At 40.6% G+C, this 24,512-nt stretch overlaps 1 protein-coding gene across 1 annotated transcript; it reads left to right on the top strand.

Moving 5' to 3' along the window:
• Position 1: 1 nt before the first annotated feature.
• Positions 2 to 1,486, top strand: LOC127098041 (lysM domain receptor-like kinase 3). The gene has a single exon (XM_051036542.1). It carries the CDS (start codon positions 123 to 125, stop codon positions 1,359 to 1,361), a length of 1,239 nt encoding a protein of 412 aa, XP_050892499.1. The 5' UTR covers positions 2 to 122; the 3' UTR covers positions 1,362 to 1,486.
• The last annotated feature ends 23,026 nt before the right edge of the window (positions 1,487 to 24,512 follow it).

Raw genomic sequence — 24,512 nt, 5'->3', positions numbered from 1 at the left:
CAAGACGTAACTGAAGAAGCAGAAGAAAAGACCAATATACTTTTACTTGTTCTTTCCTTGATCCCATGAAGATTATTGAAAAATACTAAACTATTGTAAATGAGTCACAAACTCTTACTTCGATGTGCAAATCTAAGAAAAGCACCACCGTGGTGCAACCCACAAACAGAAACCCTAGGCGAACATCAACTTCTCCTTCGTCTTCGAATTTTCCATCTTCCAACAGTGAAGTTCCAATCACAGAATCAAGAAGTTACGTATACGGTGGAAAAGATAAAGAATGGTCAAAAACTTCTTCTTCTTCTGTATCTAGCCACGCTTCTCTTGCAAGCCTCAAACACACTCTTCCAGAAAACCCTCACATATACCCTATCTCTGAGATCTCAACCGCCACCGCCAACTTTTCCGCCAACCGTCTCTCCTCCAACTCTTTCCGCTGTTCCCTACGTGATCGGGATGTCGTCATTTTCCAGCGGAAATTCCGCCTTCAGATAGATCTTCAAGAGGTTCGTGATCGTCTGGCTCTTATCTGCCGGAGCCACCATAGTAGTCTTGTTAAACTCCTCGGAGCTTCGGTTTCTGGTAACTGCATTTACCTTGTTTATGAGTTCGTTCCCGGTGCTAACCTTTCTGACTGCCTTCGCAATCGCCAGAACCCTAGCTTCACCAGTCTCTCCACGTGGACATCACGGATGCGAATCGCCTCCGATCTTGCTCACGGTCTGGATTATGTCCACAATTCATCCGGTTCGGGTTCTGGTTTCGTCCACAACCATATTAAAAGTTCTAGCATCCTCGTTTCTGAAGAGAATTTTAGCGCGAAGATTTGTCATTTCGGTACGTCGGACCTCTGCGGCGAGTCCGTTGGTGAGTCTTCCGTAACGGACACTGGCCGGAAATTGAAGAAATCTGGTAGCCGTGGGGTGAGGCTTGAGGGGACGAGGGGGTACATGGCGCCGGAATTTCTTTTAACCGGCGTGGCAACGCAGATGACGGATGTGTACGCGTTCGGCGTGGTGGTTCTGGAGCTTCTGAGCGGGGAAGAAGCGGTGAGGTTTGAATTGGAAGGTAATGACGGCGGGTACAGGAGGGTAAGTGTGGTGGATACGGCGATGGACGCCTGGAAGGAGCACGGCGGAGTGAGAAAGTGGGTTGATCGGAGGTTGAGGGATTCGTTTCCGATGGACGTGGCAGAGAAAATGATTCGGGTCGGATTAGATTGCGTTACGGATGATCCGAGAGAGAGACCGGATATGGGTCGGGTATCTATGAAAGTATCCAAGTTGTATTTGGAATCGAAGGAGTGGGAGGAAAAATTAGGAACAAACTTTGATTTTTCGGTCTCATTAGCCCCACGGTGACTCATGTGTCTCATGTGTTTTACTTTGTTTATTCTAATCTTCTGTTAGGTATTCTATTCTCCTTTTTGTTTTAATCTCCACTTAAAATATTATGATTTTTAAAAGTGAGATATTTACGGATTGTATTTTTCGTTTTTAGGGTATGTATATATAATCAAAATAGAATAACGAGGGGGGATTCAAAAAAATCAAAATTAGCCCATATTTTACAACCATACACCAATCAAAACCAAGATTTAATATTAAACATAACATCACCTATAAAGACATGGAGGCCATCCTAAACAAATTTGCCTTGCTCGTAGGCCATAAACTCTAGATGGAGGTCATGCTAAACAAATTCGCCTTGTGACTCTTTACCTTCTTTCCCACCAACTCTCAAAAAGTAGTAAGATTGAGAACACAAGACAAGACGTCCAAAACCTCCAATCCTAACAAAAAAGGAAACATTCTCCCAAACCTTCTCGCTACAATAACAATTGAAAAACAAATGAAAATTAGATTCCATCTCTTAAGAGGATAAGCAAGGAGAAAAGAATAAATTTTGTTATTATATTTCTCAAGAATGCATAGTACAGAGGATCCATATATATAAGGAATTGATAAGGCTAGGCACTAACAAATTCTATGCCAGTTGTACAACACTAACAAATTCTATGTCAGTTGTACTTAGTGATAACACACAATATAAGCCCTATAACAAACTCTATACAAAAGCATCTCTAATAGTCCCCCTAAGAACTTGATGGGGCTTCCAGCAACTGTCTTTTGTTGACAACTCTGAGCTTGTTCCTCAGAGGAAGAAACTTCACAGCAGTAAGAGGTTTTGTCAGTGCATCTGCCCACTGATCCTAGGCAGACACATGAGCAACAATTAAGCTTTTATTTAGGACCTTTTCTCTCACAAAAAATATGTCTAATTCCATGTGCTTAGTTCTGTTGTGAAGCACAGGGTTGTGAGCCAAAATGACAGTGCTGAAATTGTCACAGAGAATTCTAGGAACCTGAAATTTGCACTTAAGCTCTTGAAGGAGAGATTGAATCCACAATAATTCTGCAGCCAGGTGAGCCATGCTTCTATACTCTGCCTCAGCACTTGACCTTGCTACCAACTGCTGCTTCTTAGACCACCAGGAAATTAGGTTAGGACCTAAGAAAACACAAGCACCGGATGTGGATCTTCTATCATCTGGGTCTGCTTCCCAGTCAACATCACAAAAAACCTGGCAGAGATAGAGGCTGATGTTTAGAAGCAGGCTAAAGTAACAAGCCATGAGTGAGTGTACCACTGAGATACCCGAGTATTCTCTTAACTGCTTTCTAATTCTCCTCCAAAGGATTTGACTAGAATTGGCACACTTTGTTGATAGAATAGGATAACTCATGCCTAGTTAAAGTAGCATACTACAAGGCACCAACAATAGATCTGTACTGTGTAGGATCAGAGACAATAGCCGACCCAAACTTAGATAATTTGCTACTAGACACCATAGGTATGGGCATACCATTAGCAGTAGCCATGTTAACCTTTGCAAGTAAATCACTGATATACTTGGTTTGTGAGAGTATAAGAGATCCATTTGGCATATGAGTTACCTCAATTCCAAGGAAGTAGTCTAGTTGACCTAGATCCTTGAGAGAAAATTGATTGTTGAGGCTCTTGACTAGGTTGGCAATAAAGGATGGAGAGTTTCCAGTGATGATTATATCATCCACATAAACCAAAATCATAATGGTTAAACTGTCACTATGGAAGAAGAACAAACTGGGATCACATTTACTTGCCTTGAAACCATGTTGCACCAGAGAACCTTTAAGTCTGTCAAACCAGGCCCTGGGGGCCTGTTTTAGCCCATACAATGCTTTATTCAACCTGCAAACCAAAGACCTATCAACAGCTTCAAACTCAGGGGGCTGAATCATGTATACTTCTTCCTCAAGCACATCATTGAGGAATGCATTGTTAACATCAATCTGCTTAATTGACCATTGATTAGTAACAGCAAGTGTAAGGACTGTTCTAACTGTTACAGGTTTAACAACCGGAGAGAAAGTCTCAGTAAAATCTCTGTCAGCCTATTGATGGAATCCTTTGGCAACCAGTCTTGCCTTGTATTTATTAATAGATCCATCAGGGTTCTCCTTAACCCTAAAGACCCATTTGCAGCCAATGTGCCTTTTTGAATCAGATGGAGACACCAATGTCCAGGTCTGATTCTTCAAAAGAGTATGATACTCATCCTGCATAGCTTGAAGCCAGTGTGGGATAGTCAAGGCTTGTTTAATATATGTAGGCTCCATATGAGTGAGAAGAAGAGTAAGATTAAGCATAGGTTTAATACTACTACTCTTAGCTCTAGTTTGCATAGAGTGAACATTTTGAGGATGGAGAATAGGAGAGATGGAAGCAGGACTAGCAGAAGAATTAGAGAGAGGTAATGAAGAGGGAGAGATTGTACTTGCTTCTGCAAGATCAGAAAAGATAGCATTAAGGGAGGGTGAACTAGGCTGGGATGAGCCTACATGAGTGGAAACATTAAAATTAGCAGCAGTAGTGGCTGGAGTATTTACAGAAGCATTCATAGACTGTCCATTAGAGGAAGAGTTTGCAGAATTAAGGGGTGAGGAAGGACTGGTTGAAGGAGGAGCAGTAGGACTGTCATGATTTAAGGGAGGGATATGATGGACAGTAGGGGAGGGAAACCAGGACATGGCTGAGGGAGCACTAGAGGGAGTGCTAGGGGAGGAACTAGAAGGAATATGGGAGGTGGAAAACAGGGTAGAATATGGAAATTTTGACTCATGAAACATCACATCTTTAGAGATATAGATGTGACCATCTGCAGCCAAACACTTATAGCCTTTATGCACAATTGAATAACCTAAAAATACACACTCCTGAGATCTAAAGTCTAGCTTGTGAGAGTTGTATGGACGAAGAAAAGGAAATCAAGCACACCCAAACATACAGAGGCTAGAGTAATCTGGTAACTGATGCATCAATTTGAAATAGGGAGACTTGTTTTGGAGAGAAGGACTAGGCAGCCTATTGATAAGATAAGCTGCAGTGACAAATGCATGATCCCAATACTTGAGAGGCATATTGGAATGAGCAAGCAAGGCTAGACCTGTTTCAACTATATGACGATGTTTTCTTTCACTATACCATTTTGATGGTGAGTGTAGGGACAAGTAAACCTGTGAATGATGCCCAATTCAGTGAGGTGCTCAGTGAGGGGTTTGAATTCACCGCCACCATCACTTTGAACAGTTTTGGTCTTGCAATTAAACTGGAGTTCTACCATAGATTTGAAGTGAAGGAATTGGGTGAGGGTATCGGATTTCAGCCTAAGAGGAAACACCCATACAAATCTAGAGTGTGCATCAACACATGTGAGAAAGTAGGAGTAGCTACCTGAGGAAAGAATGGGTGCAGGACCCTATAGATCACACACAACAAGTTCAAATGGGTTATGATAAACTGTAGTGGACAGAGATGAAGGGAGTCTGTGTGATTTGCCAAGACAACAGGCAAAACATAAATCAAGGGAAGGTTTGTGAGGGATAGGAATATTGCAGGCCTTAAGAATTTCTATAAGAACATAATGATGAGGGTGCCCAAGTCTTGTATGCCATAAAGCATACTTGCTAGTGGCAATAGGGGAATGGCAGGTCATTGAATGATCTATGTTAGAAGGATTAGAGTGAAAGACATTAACAATAGGATTCAATGTACTGAGAGAATTAGGAATACTTTTATTTATATAAGAGGCAGAATTACAAGAGGGAAACCAGTTGCAAGTGGCAGCTGTATTACAGGGGAAATTAGAGTTTAAGCTAAGTCTATTATAAGAGCTAGGGCTAGAGCTAAAAGACTTGAACTGAGACTTGGACTGAGATGGAGTAGAGGAGGAAGGTGAGGAAGGATTGACAAATCTGTAGAGCCCATTAGCTCCAACAGTGCCACTAAGAAGAACTTCAAAAGAATCCTGTGATTTTACAAGACAAAATTGAGGATGAAACTCAAAGAAAACGTGATTGTCTTGTGCAAATTTACTGACACTCATAAGATTTTTGGTGATATGTGGCACAAACAAGAGATTGTTTAGGATTAGGGATGAATTGGAATAATTAGACAAAGGAAAATTCATAGAGCCTACAGAATTGATAGACAAACCTTGACCATTTCCCATAAACACCTGTTCTGCACCAGACAAGGAGGAAACATCAGACACATTTGAAGCACCAGGAGTAACATGATGAGACGCACCTGAATCAGGGTACCACCACTGATTGTTAAAGCTAGGGTCAGATCCTGCTAGAAAAGCTTGTGGTTGCTGCTGCCTGGGTGGTGTTGGCCATGGAGTGGGAGGATATCCAAAGGATGGATGAAATGAGGGACGTGGAGCCAGTGTGTAAGGATTGAAGGGAGCTCGTGGAGTTGAGTAAGAAGGTGCTCCAGAGTAAGTGTAATGGTGATAGCACACGGAGGCATCGTGTCCAGGTTTATGGCAAATCTGACAAGGAACCTTTCCAAAACGACCACCACCGCGACCATAACAACCACCACCGCGACCGTGTCTACCTCCACGAGAACCAATGCCATGAGTGTCGGTATTAGCTGTTACATGGCTGGTACCAGTGGGAAATTCAGAGGTGGAATTAGAACCAGAATGTTCAGTCGAGTGCGACACTGAAGATGGTGGAGCTTGAGCCATATTAACAGATATCAGTTCAGTGATCACAACCTTGCGATTCTTTTCAAGTCGCGATTCATGCGCAAGGAGACTGGACTCAAGTTCATCAAGAGAACACAAGTCGTCTTTACTGTTGATCGCAGTAACAATAGGATCATAGTCCTCAGAAAGAGCATCAAGAACTACCTCAATAAGATTACAAAGAGGACCTGGATCTCCGATGGACACCAACGCTTCGCTGATGTCACGGACATGAACAACGAAGTCAGTGATGGAGCGCGAACCTTTTCTCAGATTGCGAAGACCAGATCCCAGTTGTCGCGCTTTGGTGGTAAGCAGAATATTGAAGTAGCGGTGAATCTCCGACCAAACTTGCCATGAGTAGGTGCAGTCGACGAGTTTGGGAAGAAGAGAGTCGGAAATAGTGGAGAGAAACCAAGTGCAAATAAGCGCATCCTGCTGTTCCCAATCAAGATAGTCAGGATTAGGACCGTCAGTGACTGGATCGGCACCGGGAAGAAGACGCGGTGGAACGCACGGTACCGTAACGAACCGTTGAAGACGATGACCACGAATCACGCCTTTGATCTGCTGTTTCCACTATTTAAAGTTTTTCTCTTCTAATTTGACGGAGATGAGATGTGAAAGTTTCACATGAGATGAAGGGAAAGCACCGTCAGTGCTGAACGGTGACGCCATGGAAGCGTTGAGATCGAGAAAAAAAAAGCTCAAGATACCATGTTAAGAGGATAAGCAAAGAGAAAAGAATAAATTTTGTTATTGTATTTCTCAAGAATGCATAGTACAGAGGATCCATATATATAAGGAATTGATAAGGCTAGGCACTAACAAATTCTATGCCAGCTGTACAACACTAACAAATTCTATGCCAGCCGTACTTAGTGATAACACACAATATAAGCCCTATAACAAACTCTATACAAAAGCATCTCTAATACGATCTCGTCCTTACAAGAAATGCACACGATTTTGGTTAGAATGCAACATTCCTCTCCTTCCTAATTGTTCTCTAGTAGGTATTCTATCCAATAAAACTCTCAAGAAAAAAAAATCGAGGAAACTTTAGAATGTCATAATTGCTTCAAAGCCTTCAAAACTCCGTCTTCGACTGTCTCCTCTCGAGCCTTCATATTCAGCTTAGAATAACAACTTTTAACTGAAAAACCATTGTCCACACTATCTCTCCACCTAAAGGGATCATAAGCACCAGAAAGAGGAGTATGAGAAACTCCTTTTAAAATATTCAACAGCTCATTATTTCCTGAGTAAGCTACTAAAGAACACCACTATCATTTATCATCCACCCAAGAACCAAATTCTGCAATTGTAGCTTCTTGCTTTGCAGACGTTTGAAATAGTCGTTGGAATGAAACCTTTAACGACACACAACCTAACCACCTATAATGCCAAAAAAAAAACCAAATAGCCACCACCAACACTAATAGAAACATTATTCGCGAACCAATTCATACCCGACTGAGAATTCCTTCCCACCACATCAACATCTTTTTACCATAAAATGCTGTAAATTTTTGTACCTTTCCGTCAAAATATCTCTCCAAATAGCTTTGTCGTCTTCTAAAAACCTCCACTTCCACTTGAGTAACAAAGCTTCGTTGAATAACACAACAACATTATGAACGCTTAATCCGCTTTTTTCTTTTGGTTTGCACACTTAGCTCCATTTTAACCAATAGATTTCCTTCTTGTCTTCGTTACCATGCCATAAGAAACGACTCTGAAGAAGAATAATTTACTTTAAAACCTTCTTAGACACTTTGTAAAAGGACATGGAAAAACCGATAGACTAGAAAGCACCAAATTCAAGAGAACAACACGACCACCAATCGAAAGGTTACGACATTTTCAAACAGACAACTTTCTCTTAATAGAGATTATAATAGAATTCCAGGAAACACTTACACGTGATATGATATGATAATATATATATATATATATTATATATATATATATATATATATATATATATATATATATATATTATATATATATATATATATATATATATATATATAAAAGAGGAAAAAAATATTACAAAAAAATTGACAATTATTTTTAAACTTTAATGATTTAAATTTCATAAAAAATTTATTGAACCATACGAGAGCATTTGGATTGGGATGAGATGAGATGACATATATCTCTTTCAATTTAATAAGAGATTTTGGATGAAAGAGATAAAATTTCTTTCAAAACCGATGAGTAAAGTAGAATATGATCTATCTTTGTATGTAAAGATAAATTGCTTAAAGATTTTATTTTAGTCCTTTATCTAACAAATATTTTTGTTTCTTTAAAAACAATTTTGTTGGCCAATTTTGTCATTCTTGTTAAGTTTTGATAAAAAAAATGTTAATTTATGTTTATGTGGTAACTTAGTTGACAAAATTGTACATATTGGGTTAGCAAATCCCTATAAAATCCGTTTTTTAAACCACATCGCTCGTTCTCAATAGAAAATCGCTGGTTCTCAATAGAAAATCTCTAGGGTTTCTTAATCTTTTTATTTTCTTTTCAAAATCATTTATCTTCAACGTTCTTCAATTTATTTTCAAGTTATCTTCTTCCCAAGTTTCATTACAAACTCCGATCTTCTCCAATTTATTCTAAGAGTTGTTCTTACCTAGACTCTCTTTCTTCTTTAATTCTAAAAATATATAAAAAAATTAATTGTGGTTCGAAGTCAAACCGTCACTATTTTAGTTTTGTCGGATATGTATTAAGAAAACACAAGAGGAGAAAATATTATTGTCAAAAGGAACGTCTTCTTTGTATTTTGATGAACATAAACAATTTGAACTTTGGAAAAAAAATTAAGGTTGTAGAAATAACATAAATTACACAGATAAGATTTGTAACTTTTTCAATGGTTAGATTATAAAATTGTTGATGAAAGAGATTTGAAAATTAAAAAGTAAAAGAGAAAATTTTCAAATTGAAGAATGAACTTGTTAACAAAAGATGATGGTTGAAAATGCCAATATTTGAGATTTTTAGTTTAAGACTGAATTTAGTGTTATTAACAATGTATTTTAAATAGGTTTGTTGTCAACAAGTTTGTTGTAAATGTTATTCAAAGTTAATAAAAAATTATTTTGAGAAAATTTGTGTTGGAATATAATAATTATGTTACAATTATTTTACAATGTGTTGGAATAGTTATGTTACTATGATATTTGTTTTTTAAATTATAGTGTTTATCAGTTACTATGATATATGTTTGTTTAGAGTAGTTATCAGTCTTTTTCCATCAAGAAACCATAAGTATGTAGTGATGTAGTTAAATGAAGTCATAGTACGGTGAGACAAACTTCTGGTACGACGAAGATGGAGTGGACCTGCAAGATTAATGGTCCAACACCCAAGTCAGTTACTGAGTGAAGAGTAGTATGCGAGTGAGAATGTTTTGAATACCTGAAATGGTGCGATATGATATTTATATAGTAGATGCAGTATTAATTGTTCGCATGTGTTTCAGCGCCTTGTACGGGTAGCCATTCGTTTATATTAAACAACGAGAGATGTGATGAGGGCATGGTCGTATGTTCTCAGTGTTGGTGTAAGCCCTAGAGGCCAATACTTTTGGTACTTGTAAGACCCCAATTTTGGCCCTAAGATCCCTCATGGCCCATATCATATCATATCATGGCCTCAAGGATCATTGCATGCCCTAGCTTCTCTCCTAGTGGGTAAGTTGCCTTGTGAGTGTGGTTCTTGATCACCAAGCATGCTTTGCATTTGTATATCTTTGCTTTTCATATGATTACTAACCAAAAAGTACAAAAATATTGTCATCTAACCATGTTACTTGCAGCTGAAGCAATCATCAGCCAATTAGGTCAAAATCAGTCAAAGTCAGTCATTGCAGTGGATGGTGGCCATTCTTGCAGAATTTGGGCACCATGATCAATCATCAAGAGTTCATACATATTGTGATATCACTTGGAATCAAAATCTCAAGGAATTAGGATTTGGAATTCATCAGAAGATGCTTCAGTCATGCAAAACCCTAGAAAGTCAACCCTTGGTCAACTGTGGATTTAATCAGTGGTTTGATGGTGGGAATTGGTTTGAGGGATCTCATTCATGTCCATATAGGCCTCATATATCATGTCAAACATCATCATGGAAGAATTTGAAGTCAAACAGAAAATTTCCAAAAATAGAAACTTGACCTGTAATTCAAATTTGCCAAAATGGAAACTTCTTGATCTTAATCTTGCATCATGATACAAGCTTCAAATGAATTTTTGCCCAACATGAAAGTTGAAGATCTTGTTCTCCCATTTCCAAAAAGTCCAAGAACACTCAATTCCCATGTATGGTTGGCAAGATATGATCAATTCAATCTCAAACATTTTTGAACTTCAAAAGGCCATATCTCTCAAACCATTTGGCCAAATTTGGTGGGGTTTTTTCCTACAAGTCATATTTGATCCCCTCTTTCCAAAAATGTCATCATCATTCACCAAAACATCACCATTCAAAATGGCCTTTTTGGACTTGTCTTAATTAATTTCAAGTGTAGTGAAAAATTGAGTTTTTGAATTAACCATTTTTAACACATTTGGCCAATTGGAATAGGTCTGAAATGTCATTTGAAACATGTTTGCAAGCCCAAATTCGTGCAGCATACTCCCCATACCAACTTGAGTTGTGTTTTAGCAATTTTGTCAAAAGATGTCATTTGAGCCAAATCCTAATTACCACTTGAACTAATCCTACTTAGCTTGCTAAACAGCAAATATATAACATATTTTCTGTCATTCAAACCCTAGCAGCAGCCTCATTACACACAGAAAACCATTTCTCTCTAAAACATTCATTTTGCACTTTGGAAATTTTCTGCTCAAACTTTCAAAGAAACACGATTGTTACTTGTTTACTTCATCATTTGTCCTCATTTTGGAGCTGTTGCAAACCTCAAATCTCCACTGTAAGCAAGTTTTCCAGCACTGCTATTCAAGAACACATCAATGGTGATTTTCGATTTGAGCATTTTCAAGCATCACTGAGCCAAACCATCTTCATCGTTCATCATTTGGAAGGTTGTAGGACATCTGTTTCAAGCTTGCAGCACCAAATTCCAACTGTTTCATCTTTTCTTCAAAATCAAGTAAACTCTCGAATCTTATTATTTGCTAAACTATGACATGATTCTTATAGATCTTCGTTTGCTGGTTTCATTAAACTTTGAATCGTGTTAATTGGTTGCTTGAGTTGAGAGAAATCGGGTTTTAAAGTTTGATTGTTCATATTTATTTTCGTTCGATTCTTGATGCTTGGTGTATTTTAATGAAAATGGATGATGGATTATGTATGTATGAAGCTTGCTGATCATTTTGGTATGCTCAATTTCATTTTCTGGAAAAAATTTTGTTGAACTCGAATTGGGGATGAAGATGTTGTTCCCTGTTCATAGTAAACCCTAGGTTGTTCATCCATTTCCCAGATTTTTGAGCCTTCACGTGCATGGCCACTGTAGCTCCATACTGGCCAATGAAAACATTTCATCTGCCGTGCCAAAACGCGGCGTTTTGTTTAGTTGGGCCTAATATTACAAATATGCCACTCCACGTTTTAATGTTTATTTAAATTATATTATTTCTTCAATATTTGTTTCACTTTGATACTCAACTTACAAAAATCATATCTCATCCATTTTAATTCCAAATTCCATGGGAATTTTTGCATTGTGTTATGCCTGATCTCTACTTTTTTATCATGATTTTGGCTGATTTTTTGGATGAGTAGGTTTTTAATGGTATTAGGGTTTTGTTCATGTGACAATATTTTGTACCTTTTACCAATTCAATTGTGAAATGATGATACATTATCCAATGGCCCTGAAATGTTTTGTACACACACTAGACACATTCATGGTGATTTTGGTGTAGAGTTTGTTAATTTATCTTATCTGGTCATTGAGTTATGAATTTTTGAATTAGGGTGTGACAATTTGTGTCACACCAATGATGTGCAACTTCATGATTTTTGATACCATGCTTCTTGACCTCCAATTGATCTGAATTTTTGCATGAACCTACTCTTGGATGTCTAGTTTACATGTGATTTTTTGTGGAATTGTTTGTTGCATTTTCCAATTGATTGAGATTTTTGTCCCCTGTTTGACCAAAATGTTGACTTGTGTGACACATCATGCCATATCATTTGTGAAATTCTCATACTTTATTGGATGAATTTGAAATTTTACATGTGATTACTAGACATCTTAAGCTTTGCCATGGTGTTGATCCCATTCATTTCTTATATGTTATCACTGAGTTATGAATTTTTGAAGTTGATGCATGATTGGTTGACTTCTCTGAGCATGTTTGAAATTGTTTTGATTTTCTGATTTTCATTGACTATCTTCCCATGATCCAATTGAGCTGAAATTTTATATGCATGCCATGTAATGGATTAGGATTGATCATGATTTATTTGATGATTTTTGGAATTGTTTATGGTTGGTTTTTGAGTTAAGTCTTGCTGTTGACTTCTATGAGCTTTTATTTGCCATGCTTTGACTTCTTTTGCTTATGAAATCATGATGATGAATGATATGAATGTGGAACCAATTGAGTTTGCTTCTTAAATGTTTGAACTTGATTTTGATTGGATATCACTTGCTGCTTGGACTTTCTCATCCTCTTTTGACCCTAGGCTTGTCCTAGTGGTCTTGTTGCTTATGTTTGAATTCATGTTTTCAGGTTAAGCAACAATGTTCCAAAGAGATCATACAAACTTGATTGAGCTTGATTGTTTATCATGAGCTAACCTCTTTGTTTTGTAGGTGGCTTGACTCATAAGCCTTGTGCCTTGTGCTTTGCACATTTGGCTATCTGTTTGACTGTTGACTTCTATTTCCTTTTGCTTTGACTTTTGAACTGTGTACTGATTCTGTTTGACTATTTCAGGTACCTTTAGTTGCTTAGTTCTTTGAACTTGCTTTGCTTTGCTAATATAGCAATTTGCATTTGAGGTATAATCCCTTTTCTTCATGTAGTCTGGAAGACCTGGCCTGTTATTTGGCCAGGCAACTGTCTGAAGTCCTCCTTAAGAGGCAATGCTTGTGTGTGTTTATATTTGTCCCAAGCAGGAAAAGTCCTTCAAATAAGGCAATTGGTAGAATCCAAGAGATAAGCAACCTATCTCCCATTATTCTGTGAGTCTTCTCATTGCTCCCATCACATGGTTGTAGCATGTAGATACAAACCCAAGATCTATAGAGTCTTATCTGTGGAGAGAGTTCCTACTTTCTGAACTCCCACATCTTCTGATATTCAATGCTCTCCCTGATCAGGGATAAGAGCAATGAGGCACACCCCTCATATCCTTTCATCTGCTTCACCTTAGCCCCTCAATGGCAAGGTTAAGAGCACCATTGACCCTATTCCAGTTGGCTTTAATGCCTAACCCTCTTGTATGAGCCCCTTGTTTGGTTATAGTGTGTGCTGATTGCTTTCATTGATTGATCACTTGCTTCATATACACATGTTTGCTTGCATGCTTTATGCATTTATCATCATTAATTGCTCATTATTGCATGATCATCTCATTTGTCTTTGTGACATCATTATCATTGTTGTTTACCCATTGAGGACAATTGTAAGACCATCCTTTGGCCATTTGTTCCTATGATATGGAAGTGAGTTGTAAGACCATTTCATTGGCCACTCATCTTATCTTTGCTTGATGCATTTGTTTGATTGTATGTGAGGATGCAATTATAAGTCCCTGCAAGTTGGCATTTGTATTCCTAGGACCATACTGTGGAGGTTAGAGTAAGCCCAGATAGATTGGCATCTGACATCCCTGTTTTGCTTTTCCTTGTTTATGTGAGGATGCAATTGTAAGTCCCTGCAAGTTGGCCTTTGCTTTCCTATGATCATATGTTGGATATTGGTATAAGTCCAGACAGATTGGCATCCGGTATCCATTCTTTTATTTCTTTGTTGAGGAGATTAGTGTAAGTCCATTGAGTGGCCTCTGATATCCATTTCTGTTTTAGGAGATTGGTGTAAATCCATCTATTGGTATCCGGTATCCGCTTTTTGTTTGTGAGATTGGAGTAAGACCATTGAGTGGCATCCGGTATCATTTGTTTGCTTTGTTTGTTATTGCTTATTGCCCATTCCAAAGGACACACTTGAATCATCCTCCATATGATCTCAAGAGGTGAACTTTCTAAGAAGTTTTACAATCCATCTTCATCCATTCATCCTCATTATGTCCTAAACCTTTTCACACTTTGATTTCAAATTTGAGATAGATATTGTGCAAACATCTTCATGTTTTCAAATTAAAAACCTGGACCCAAGTCCTTGACTTTTTTCAAACTTCATTTCATAATACTTCTTTCAAATCAATCTTAATCATACTTTGACTCCATTTTCATAATCACAATCAATTAACTTCACCCATTCACTTGTTTTGGCTTTGTCCATTGTTAATCTTTTCATGCATTAGCCATAGGTTTCAATTATCTTTGTGGTTGATGTAAACCTCACCTTATCCTTAGTGAGTCGACTATAAGACTTCCGTACTGAAAACAGGGTTAACCCCTCTAGTACGTTGAAGCTATCCTCGCATGGTGGATGTTGGTCTTGGTCGAGTTTTCTCCCATTGATAATGAAGAGCCTCAGTGCTATTGTTTAAAATTGAATCCACCAACTTTTGGAAATCTTTTAGCCGAACTACGGCGTTTTGATCCTTACCTTTGATGGAAGGTACGTAGGCAACGGGTTCATCCGTTCGAACACAAAAACAATAAAAATTGTATATTCTTTTCTCATCATCCCAATCATGTTTGCACAATACCCATGTCATAACAAATAACAATTTTATACAACAAGTGTGAAAAGGGCTCCCTAGGAGTACCTAGGACGTAGTGGGTGCCTAACACCTTCCCATTGCGTAATTTACCCCTTACCCAGACTCTCTGATCTTTTTATAGTTTTCTACGTGTAAAACTTCTTAGGCTTTTGTTCGCTTTTTAGCCAGTCCTTTGGATAAATAAAAGTGCGGTGGCGACTCGAAAAATCTTTGTATCTCTTGCTTATGATTTAATCGATAGATCATATAGCGACGAATACACCGCTACAGAAAAGTGGCGACTCTGCTGGGGATCGAACGCAGAATCTCTGGTTGTAGTGCCTACTTTTCACCCTTGTTGTGCTATATTGTTATCTGTTATATGACATATTTTTTGTACAATTTGGGATGACTGTATTGATTGTAATGTTTGAATTGCTTGATATACATTTGCTGTTTGCTTTGGTGATCTGTGAGATGAGTTCTGTACCCGAACTCGAGTGCACTCTAGGATAGGAGAATGGCATAGTCTTGTTGACTGGTGTGGAGTATTCCTTAGCCAGTTGACTTGCGAGCCCATTCACTTGGTGGAGGTCATGTTGGACTAATAATGTCACACAAGTTATTTGTGGTTAGGCATTATTCTTTCAATCATGTTCTGCAGAAGCCAAGGACCGTAGTTTACCAAACCCATCTTGGCCTATTTTTAGGAACGTAGTGCGGAGGTCGTTCAGATGTCAGTTCTGATACGATTGTTACGCGATACTACACTCATAAGAGTTTCTCTTGAGAATATTCTTGGAATACGAGTATTCGTTCCTCCGATAATATTCGAAAGATGGAACGATGATTAGGGGAACCTCTGATAGAACATGTCTGGCAGGTTTAAACCCTAGTACACTCCCTTTGGGTGGTTCTTAACCGAGACTCCATGCTCGTGACTCTCAGCAAACCCGTGATTCATGGTTGAGTCGTTCAGACACCGTTAATATCAATGGATCCCGGATCAGGTGTAAAACCTAAAATCCACCAAAGCGGCTGGTTGATATTAAGGGTGTTCGAGCCGGTTCATGTACCGTTAATATCAATGGAACTTGGGTGTCGATAAGGTGAAAACCTAAATCCACCAAAATGGATGATTGATATTAGGGATACATAGAGCTTTCCCATGACCTTTGTTTGGTGTGCTTTGCTTGATCCTTGAGTGTGTTTGTTGCATTCATACATTCATGCATTCATCTGCACTTCATGTCATCAAAAGAGAAAATTTTCAAGGAACTTAAAGGGTTTATTTGCAAAATTTTCAGACATGGAAAGACCAAAAAGGCATACAAAGAAGTACAGCTTTAGACAGCCCGATGTAAAAGAGTTAAGGAATCTGACATCGTATGTATTAGATCCCTTGGGTTTCAAAGCTCGCTATGGGAAGCTCCTACCTCTGCTGACTACTCAGGTTGATGAAGGGTTGATGAGTACCTTAGCTCAGTTCTACGATCCGTTGCATCACTGCTTCTTATTCCCGGACTTCCAGCTGTTGCCGACCTTGGAGGAATATTCTCACCTTATTGGGATTCCGATTCTGGATCAAGTGCCGTTCAGTGGCCTAGAGAATATTCCATCTGCTCGAGAGATTTCCAGCTTGTTGCACATAGATGAAGAGTTGATTAGGGCTAATCTGACTACCAAAGGCGGAATTCAGGGTTTTCCTTCCGAGTTCCTCATTGCCCAAGCTACCTTTTATGGGAAGGCCATGAGTGAGGATGCCTTTGAGGCTCTATTTGTGCTGCTCATCTATGGATTAGTGCTGTTTCCCAACTTCGACAAGTTCGTGGACATGAATGCTATTAGGATCTTCTCAGTTCTTAATCCAGTTCCGACTTTGTTGGGCGATGCTTATGTTTCCTTGCACTCCAGGAATGTGAAAGGAGGAGGAGTTATTGTCTGCTGTCTACCCCTGCTGTACAAGTGGTTTATTTCGCACTTGCCGCAGACAGTTGCTTTCAAGGAGAACAAGGGATGTCTACGGTGGTCCCAGAGACTCATGTCTCTCACCAATGATGACATCACCTGGTATGATCGCGTGTATGATACCGTTCAGATCATCGATTATTGTGGTGAATTCCCTAATGTGCCTCTTCTTGGCACATGTGGTGGGATCAGCTACAATCCTATTCTCGCACGTCGTCAGCTTGGGTTCCCCCTAAAGGATAAACCCCATAACATTCTGTTAGAAGGTGTATTCTTTCTGGAGGGTAAAGATCCCCAAGGCCTGAAAGCCAGATTTGTCCGTGCTTGGCGCAGTATTCGCAAGAAGGGTAGGAATGAGTTGGGCCCAAAGAATTGCATTGCTTTGGAGCCGTACACTGCTTGGGTCAGACAGAGAGCTGCTACCTACCTGATGCCGTATGATCATCCGAGACCTACACCGTTGGATGTGGCTGGGCCTTCAACCCTCCCTACCCAACGTGTAGAGGAGTTGAGAGAAGAAGACCTTTCGCGTGCTTGGATCCGTGAAAGGGAGGAATTGCTGCAGCAGCTCAAGGAGAAGGACACCATGATTGAGTTCCTCGAGCACCGAGTGATCGACGATCCGAACGACACTTGGACATCTCTGCTTCCTCAGTCTTCCAAATTCTGGAAAAGGAGGTATGATCAGCTTGCAAAGGAGAAAGCGGACATGGAAGCTGCCTATGAGAGAGAGATCAAGAAGTTGTGCACTTCTCGTCTTCCAGCATCCCGAGCTGTTAGGGATCCATAGGATGTCATTTACCTTTTCTCTTTGTAATGATTAAAGAATGCTGTACTTCTTTGTCTTGATATTTTGAATGAAATATTTTCCATGAGTAATTAAAATGCTTTAACAATTCAAAATATTGCAAATAATACCCTCAGGGTTCCTTGAAAATAAGCAAAGCATCTACACAAGCATTTCATGCATCATTCTTGCATAAACAGGTACTCCTTTTCTGGTCTTCTTGTCCTAACCTCTGTTCTTCATTTATTTTGAAGACAAGCTGACTCACCGGTATTATACGCGAGTCAACTCTGCCAGAGTAATGGAGCAATTGGAACAAGAGAACAGAGAACTGAAGGAAGAGGTCGCCAGACTTGGCGCTTTGATGGAGCAACTTCTTGCTGCCCAGAATCAGCCCACTCCGCCTCCAGCAACTCCTCCCCAGAGGACAGTTATTTCAGAGATAGCCACTTCTACAGTGTCGGTCAGTGTTTATCAGCCTAATGCTATGCCAGCCGGGTTCCCTTGGGGGATGCCTCCAGGCTTTATGCCAGATATTCCTGCGCCAACATTTGCTCACATGCCGGCATCTAGCCCGGTCCCTGTTCCCGCTCCTCCTGTCGTGCATACCATGCCCAGGGTAGACGACACCATCTATCACTCCGAGCCATCTGAGGGCTCAGATGTTCATGAGAAAATGGATGCTATGAATGATCAATTCCTTGAGCTGAGAAAGGAATTGAGGACTCTTCGAGGCAAAGATCTCTTCGGCAAGTCTGCAGCCGAACTTTGTTTAGTTCCCGGTGTCAAAATACCGATCAAATTCAAGGTCCCTGACTTTGAAAAATACAAGGGGAACACCTGTCCACTCGCTCACCTGGTCATGTACGCCAGGAAGATGTCAACACAGACTGATAATGATCAACTCCTGATTCATTATTTTCAGGACAGTCTATCCGGTGCCGCGCTCAGATGGTACATGAGCCTGGACAGTGCCAACATCCGATCTTTCAACGACCTTGGCGAAGCTTTCGTCAAGCAATATAAGTACAATGTCGATATGGCGCCTGACCGAGATCAACTCAGGTCCATGTCACAGAAAGATAAGGAATCGTTCAAGGAGTACGCCCAGAGATGGCGAGAGCTGGCAGCTCAAATCACTCCACCGCTGGAAGAGAAAGAAATGACCAAGATCTTTCTGAAGACTCTTGGCTCATTTTATTACGAGCGGATGGTTGCAAGCGCTCCCTCTGATTTCACCGAGATGGTGAACATGGGGATGCGTCTCGAAGAAGGTGTCCGTGAAGGACGGTTGGCTAAAGACGATAGCTCTTCCTCTAAACGATATGGAGCGTTTAAGAGGAAAGAAGGGGAAGCACACGCTGTGCAGTCTCAGCCTAAACATAGAAGACCCTCTGTTCAGAGGAAGCCTGCGCATCGTGCCAGTCATCAGCATCAGGTGGCTCACGTAGCACCTGTTTTCAAGGACAATACTCCTCAGCATCAGCAGTATCAACATCAACAGTATCAGCATCAACAGCAATATCAGCAACCGCAATACCAGCAACAACAGCAACGTCCACAGCAACAGGCTTACCAGCCTCGTAGAAGTACAACCAATCAAGCTAATGTGAATTATGATAGGAAGAAGGTCAGCTTCGATCCAATTCCTATGACATATGCAGAGCTTTATCCCTCTCTAATAGAGCGGAAGTTGGTTTCTCCAAGAGATCCTCCAGCTATACCGGTCAACCCTCAGTGGTGGTATAAGCCTGACCTACACTGTGTCTATCATTCTGGCGCTCCGGGCCATGACATAGAAAATTGCTTCCAGTTGAAGACTAAGGTGCAAGACCTTATGAGAAGCGGAATTCTGAGTTTTGAAGACTCAAACCCGAACGTCACCAGGAACCCATTGCCTTCGCATGGGAAGTCTGTGAACATGATTCAGGAATGCCTTGGGAAGTACAAGGTCAGATATGTCAGCCATATCAGGCAATCGTTGGTTGAATTACACCGTATGCTGTGTCAGTACAGCTACTTGGAGCATAACCACGACAAGTGCCGCGTCTGCTCGGTTAAACGTTTGGGTTGCGACCAGGTCCGCAGAGAACTTCAGAAGATGTTGAATGAAGGTATCATTGAGATTCTCCAGAATCGCAATGTTGATATAGCTGAACCTGAAGTGGATGTCATCTCACCAGTGTTCAAGCTGCATGAACCTGTTGTTATTCGCTACAATAGCAACAAGCCGAAGGCTTCCCCTTCTTTGATCATCAAACCTGCCGGCCCTGTGCCCTATTCATCTGATCGAGATGTGCCATTCAGATACAATCCTGTTGCTGTCCAGGATGGGGTAGAAGTGCCTTTGCCTTCCACTTCTGTGACCACTGTAGCTGATGTCAGTGGGTTGACCCGAAGTGGTCGTGTATTTTCTGCACCTGCCAAAGCTCCTGCTGTTTCTTCTGAATCTGTTGAACGTCCTGTGGGGACTGCTGTTAAAGTTCAGAATCCGGCACTTGATGCCGCCAAACCCTCCTCATCCGTACAGAAGACTCCTGTTTCTTCAGTTGGCCCGAGTGGCATTGTAGATGAAGAATCTGATGAGATGCTGAAGCTCATCAGAAAGAGTGAGTACAACATTGTAGACCAGCTTCTACACACGCCCTCCAAGATTTCTATTCTTTCTTTGCTGCTGAATTCAGAACCCCATAGGGAGTCTCTGCAGAAAGTCTTGGATCTGGCGTATGTTGATCACGACGTCACCCTCGAGCAGTTTGATAGTATTGTTGCAAACATTACCGCTTGCAACACTTTGAGATTTTGTGACGCTGATCTCCCTGAGGAGGGAAGAGACCACAACATGGCCTTACATATATCCATGAATTGCAAATCTGATGCAATGTCCAATATGCTGGTGGACACTGGATCTTCTCTTAATGTATTGCCGAAATCCACACTCTCTCGTTTGTCATATCAAGGTCCTCCTATGAGGCAGAGTGGGGTCGTTGTGAAAGCATTTGATGGGTCACGCAAGACCGTGATTGGGGAAGTTGATCTCCAGATCAAGATAGGACCAAGTGATTTCCAAGTTACTTTTCAAGTAATGGATATCCACCCATCTTATAGCTGTCTCTTGGGCAGACCATGGATTCATGAGGCTGGCACCGTGACATCCACCCTACACCAGAAGCTGAAGTTTGTCAAAAACAAGAAACTGGTCGTAGTAGGGGGAGAAAAGGCTCTCCTGGTTAGCCATCTGTCTTCTTTCTCGTATATTGACGCAGAGGATGAAGTTGGAACTCCATTCCAAGCTTTATCTATTGATGAACCAATCGAGAAGAAGTCTCCTTCATTCACTTCCTACCGTGATGCTAAGCTGGCCATTGAATGTGGTGCAGTTGCTGGATTAGGGAAAGTGCTTGAACTTGAAGATAACCGATCCCGGGCTGGCATTGGCTACTGTTCTGGGGCATGCAATGAGCAAGGTTTATTCACAAGCGGAGGATTCATTCACGCCGATCAACCTGAAGAAGAGGAAGTTGCTGCTATCATTGAAGAAGATGCAGAAGATGTGAACAATTTTGTTATTCCTGGTGGTGTCTGCCACAATTGGGTCGCTGTGGATGTTCCTACAGTTATCCATAGATCAGAGTAAATTGTTCACTTTGTTTAAAACCCTTCTCCCATGCCAAAAGGAGAAGTGATGACATTGTTGGCAAAGCATATATACAATGATGTTTTCATTCAATTTTCGCATTGTTAAACATTTGTTTTTCCTTTGTTTTCACTTTTTGCTTTTCATTATGAAATCAGTGATCACAAAAAACCATAAAAACAAAAATAAAATCAAACATTTTTTCATCTGCATAATGATTTGCTTGTTCAAATTCTGAAGTTTTTCCCTAACCAAAATCATTATGCAGGTTGATCCTAAAACCCATTGAACATAATGATCCAACGCCATCTCCCAATTTTGAATTCCCTGTATTTGAGGCAGAGGAAGATGATGTTGAAGGGATTCCTGATGAGATCACCCGTCTCCTTGAGCACGAAGAGAAGATCATTCAGCCGCATCTCGAAGACTTGGAGATAGTCAACTTGGGGTCTGAGGATTGTGTTCGCCTGGTGAAGATTGGGGCACTTCTTGAAGGGTCTGTCAAAGAAGATTTGATCAGTTTACTACGAGAATATTCAGATATCTTTGCTTGGTCTTATGAAGACATGCCGGGTTTGGATACAGATATTGTGCAACATTTCCTGCCTTTGAAGCCTGAGTGCGTGCCTGTGAAGCAGAAGCTCAGAAGAACTCATCCAGATATGGCAGTGAAGATCAAAGAGGAAGTTCAGAAGCAAATTGATGCGGGGTTTCTGGTGACTTCTACATATCCTCAATGGGTGGCCAATATTGTGCCTGTTCCTAAGAAGGACGGAAAAGTCCGTATGTGCGTTGACTACAGAGATTTGAATAAAGCTAGCCCAAAAGATGATTTTCCTCTACCACACATTGACATGTTGGTAGACAATACAGCTAAATTCAAAGTCTTTTCCTTTATGGACGGATTTTCCGGATATAATCAAATCAAGATGGCACCAGAGGATATGGAGAAGACAACATTCATCACACCTTGGGGAACATTCTGTTATCGAGTGATGCCCTTCGGTTTGAAGAACGCCGGAGCCACGTATCAACGAGCTATGACTACCTTGTTTCATGATATGATGCACAAGGAGATAGAAGTCTATGTTGATGACATGATTGCTAAGTCCCGAACGGAAGTTGAACATGTTGAGCATTTGTTGAAGCTTTTTCAGCGTTTGAGGAAGTTCAAACTTCGCCTGAATCCGAACAAATGTACCTTTGGAGTCCGTTCCGGCAAGCTGTTGGGTTTTGTGGTAAGTGAAAGAGGTATTGAAGTTGATCCTGCAAAGGTCAAAGCAATACAAGAGATGCCCGCACCCAAAACTGAGAAGCAAGTCCGAGGTTTTCTTGGCCGCTTGAATTACATTTCCAGATTTATATCCCACATGACTGCCACATGTGCGCCGATATTCAAGCTCCTCCGGAAAGATCAGTATCATGATTGGACCGAGGATTGCCAGAAAGCTTTCGACAGTATCAAAGATTATCTGTCTGAACCTCCGATTTTGTCTCCGCCTGTGAAAGGAAGACCTCTGATTATGTACTTAACAGTTCTTGAAGACTCGATGGGTTGTGTACTCGGCCAACAAGATGAATCAGGGAAGAAGGAGTTTGCTATATACTACCTCAGTAAGAAGTTTACTGATTGTGAGTCTCGGTACTCTACGCTTGAGAAGACGTGCTGTGCTTTGGCTTGGGCTGCTAAGCGTTTGCGCCAGTACATGATAAATCATACAACTTGGTTGATATCCAGAATGGATCCAATCAAGTATATCTTCGAGAAGCCTGCTTTAACTGGGAGGATTGCCCGGTGGCAGATGTTGTTGTCTGAGTATGATATTGAGTATCGAGCTCAGAAAGCTATCAAAGGTAGTATCTTGGCTGACCATTTAGCGCACCAGCCGATTGAAGATCATCAGTCTGTTCAGTTTGACTTCCCGGATGAAGAAATTCTGTATTTGAAGATGAAAGATTGCGATGAGCCTACACTTGATGAAGGTCCAGAACCTGGTTCCAGATGGACGATGGTGTTTGATGGCGCTGTTAATCAATATGGGAATGGAATTGGGGCAGTGATCATTACTCCTCAAGGTTCACACATTCCGTTTACAGCAAGGTTAACTTTCAAATGCACGAATAATATGGCGGAGTATAAAGCCTGTATTATGGGACTTGAAGAATGCATTGATTTAAGAATCAAATATCTTGATGTCTATGGTGATTCGGCCTTGGTTGTCAATCAAATCAAGGGTGAATGGGAGACGAATCAGCCAGGTCTCATTCCGTACAGAGATCATGCAAGGAGAATTTCAACTTTCTTCACAGAAGTTGAATTTTATCACATTCCTCGAGAGGATAACCGGATGGCAGATGCCCTTGCAACGCTTGCTTCCATGATAGTGTCAGATGGTGGAATGATGTTCCCAATATTACTGTGATGCGCTTGGATAGACCCGCTCACATATTTGCAATTGAAGAAGTGAAAGATGACAAGCCTTGGTATTTTGATATCAAGAATTTCCTCCAGAACCAGGTCTACCCGCCTGGGGCATCTGTGAAAGATAGGAAAACTTTGAGAAGGTTGTCAGGCAGTTTCTACCTCAGTGGTGAAGTGCTGTATAAGAGAAATTTTGATATGGTTTTGCTCAGATGCGTGGATAGACACGAAGCAAACCTATTGATGACTGAGGTCCATGAGGGTTCATTTGGTACTCATTCCAATGGACATGCCATGGCTAAGAAGATGTTGAGAGCAGGCTACTATTGGCTGACAATGGAGTCTGACTGTTGCAAGTATGTGAAGAAATGTCACAAGTGTCAAATTTATGCGGATAAGATTCATATTCCTCCGACACTCCTGAATGTGATTTCATCACCATGGCCTTTCTCTATGTGGGGAATTGACATGATCGGCATGATTGAGCCGAAAGCGTCCAACGGACATCGGTTTATTCTCGTAGCAATTGATTACTTCACCAAATGGGTTGAAGCCGCTTCGTATGCGAATGTAACCAGGCAGGTGGTTGTGAAGTTTATCAAGAACCAGCTGATTTGCCGTTATGGTGTGCCAGAAAGGATCATTACTGATAATGGATCCAATCTGAATAACAAGATGATGGATGAGTTGTGCGCTGAATTCAAGATTGCACACCATAATTCCTCTCCCTACAGACCTAAGATGAATGGGGCTGTTGAAGTTGCTAATAAGAATATCAAGA

Source organism: Lathyrus oleraceus, chromosome 6, assembly GCF_024323335.1.
Source record: "Lathyrus oleraceus cultivar Zhongwan6 chromosome 6, CAAS_Psat_ZW6_1.0, whole genome shotgun sequence".
NCBI lineage: Eukaryota > Viridiplantae > Streptophyta > Magnoliopsida > Fabales > Fabaceae > Lathyrus > Lathyrus oleraceus.
This window is presented reverse-complemented; position numbering and strand designations above follow the sequence as displayed.

Bases quoted from the DNA above. Each gene is read 5' to 3' on its own strand.
- LOC127098041 (XM_051036542.1), top strand. From the start codon at position 123: ATGTGCAAATCTAAGAAAAGCACCACCGTGGTGCAACCCACAAACAGA.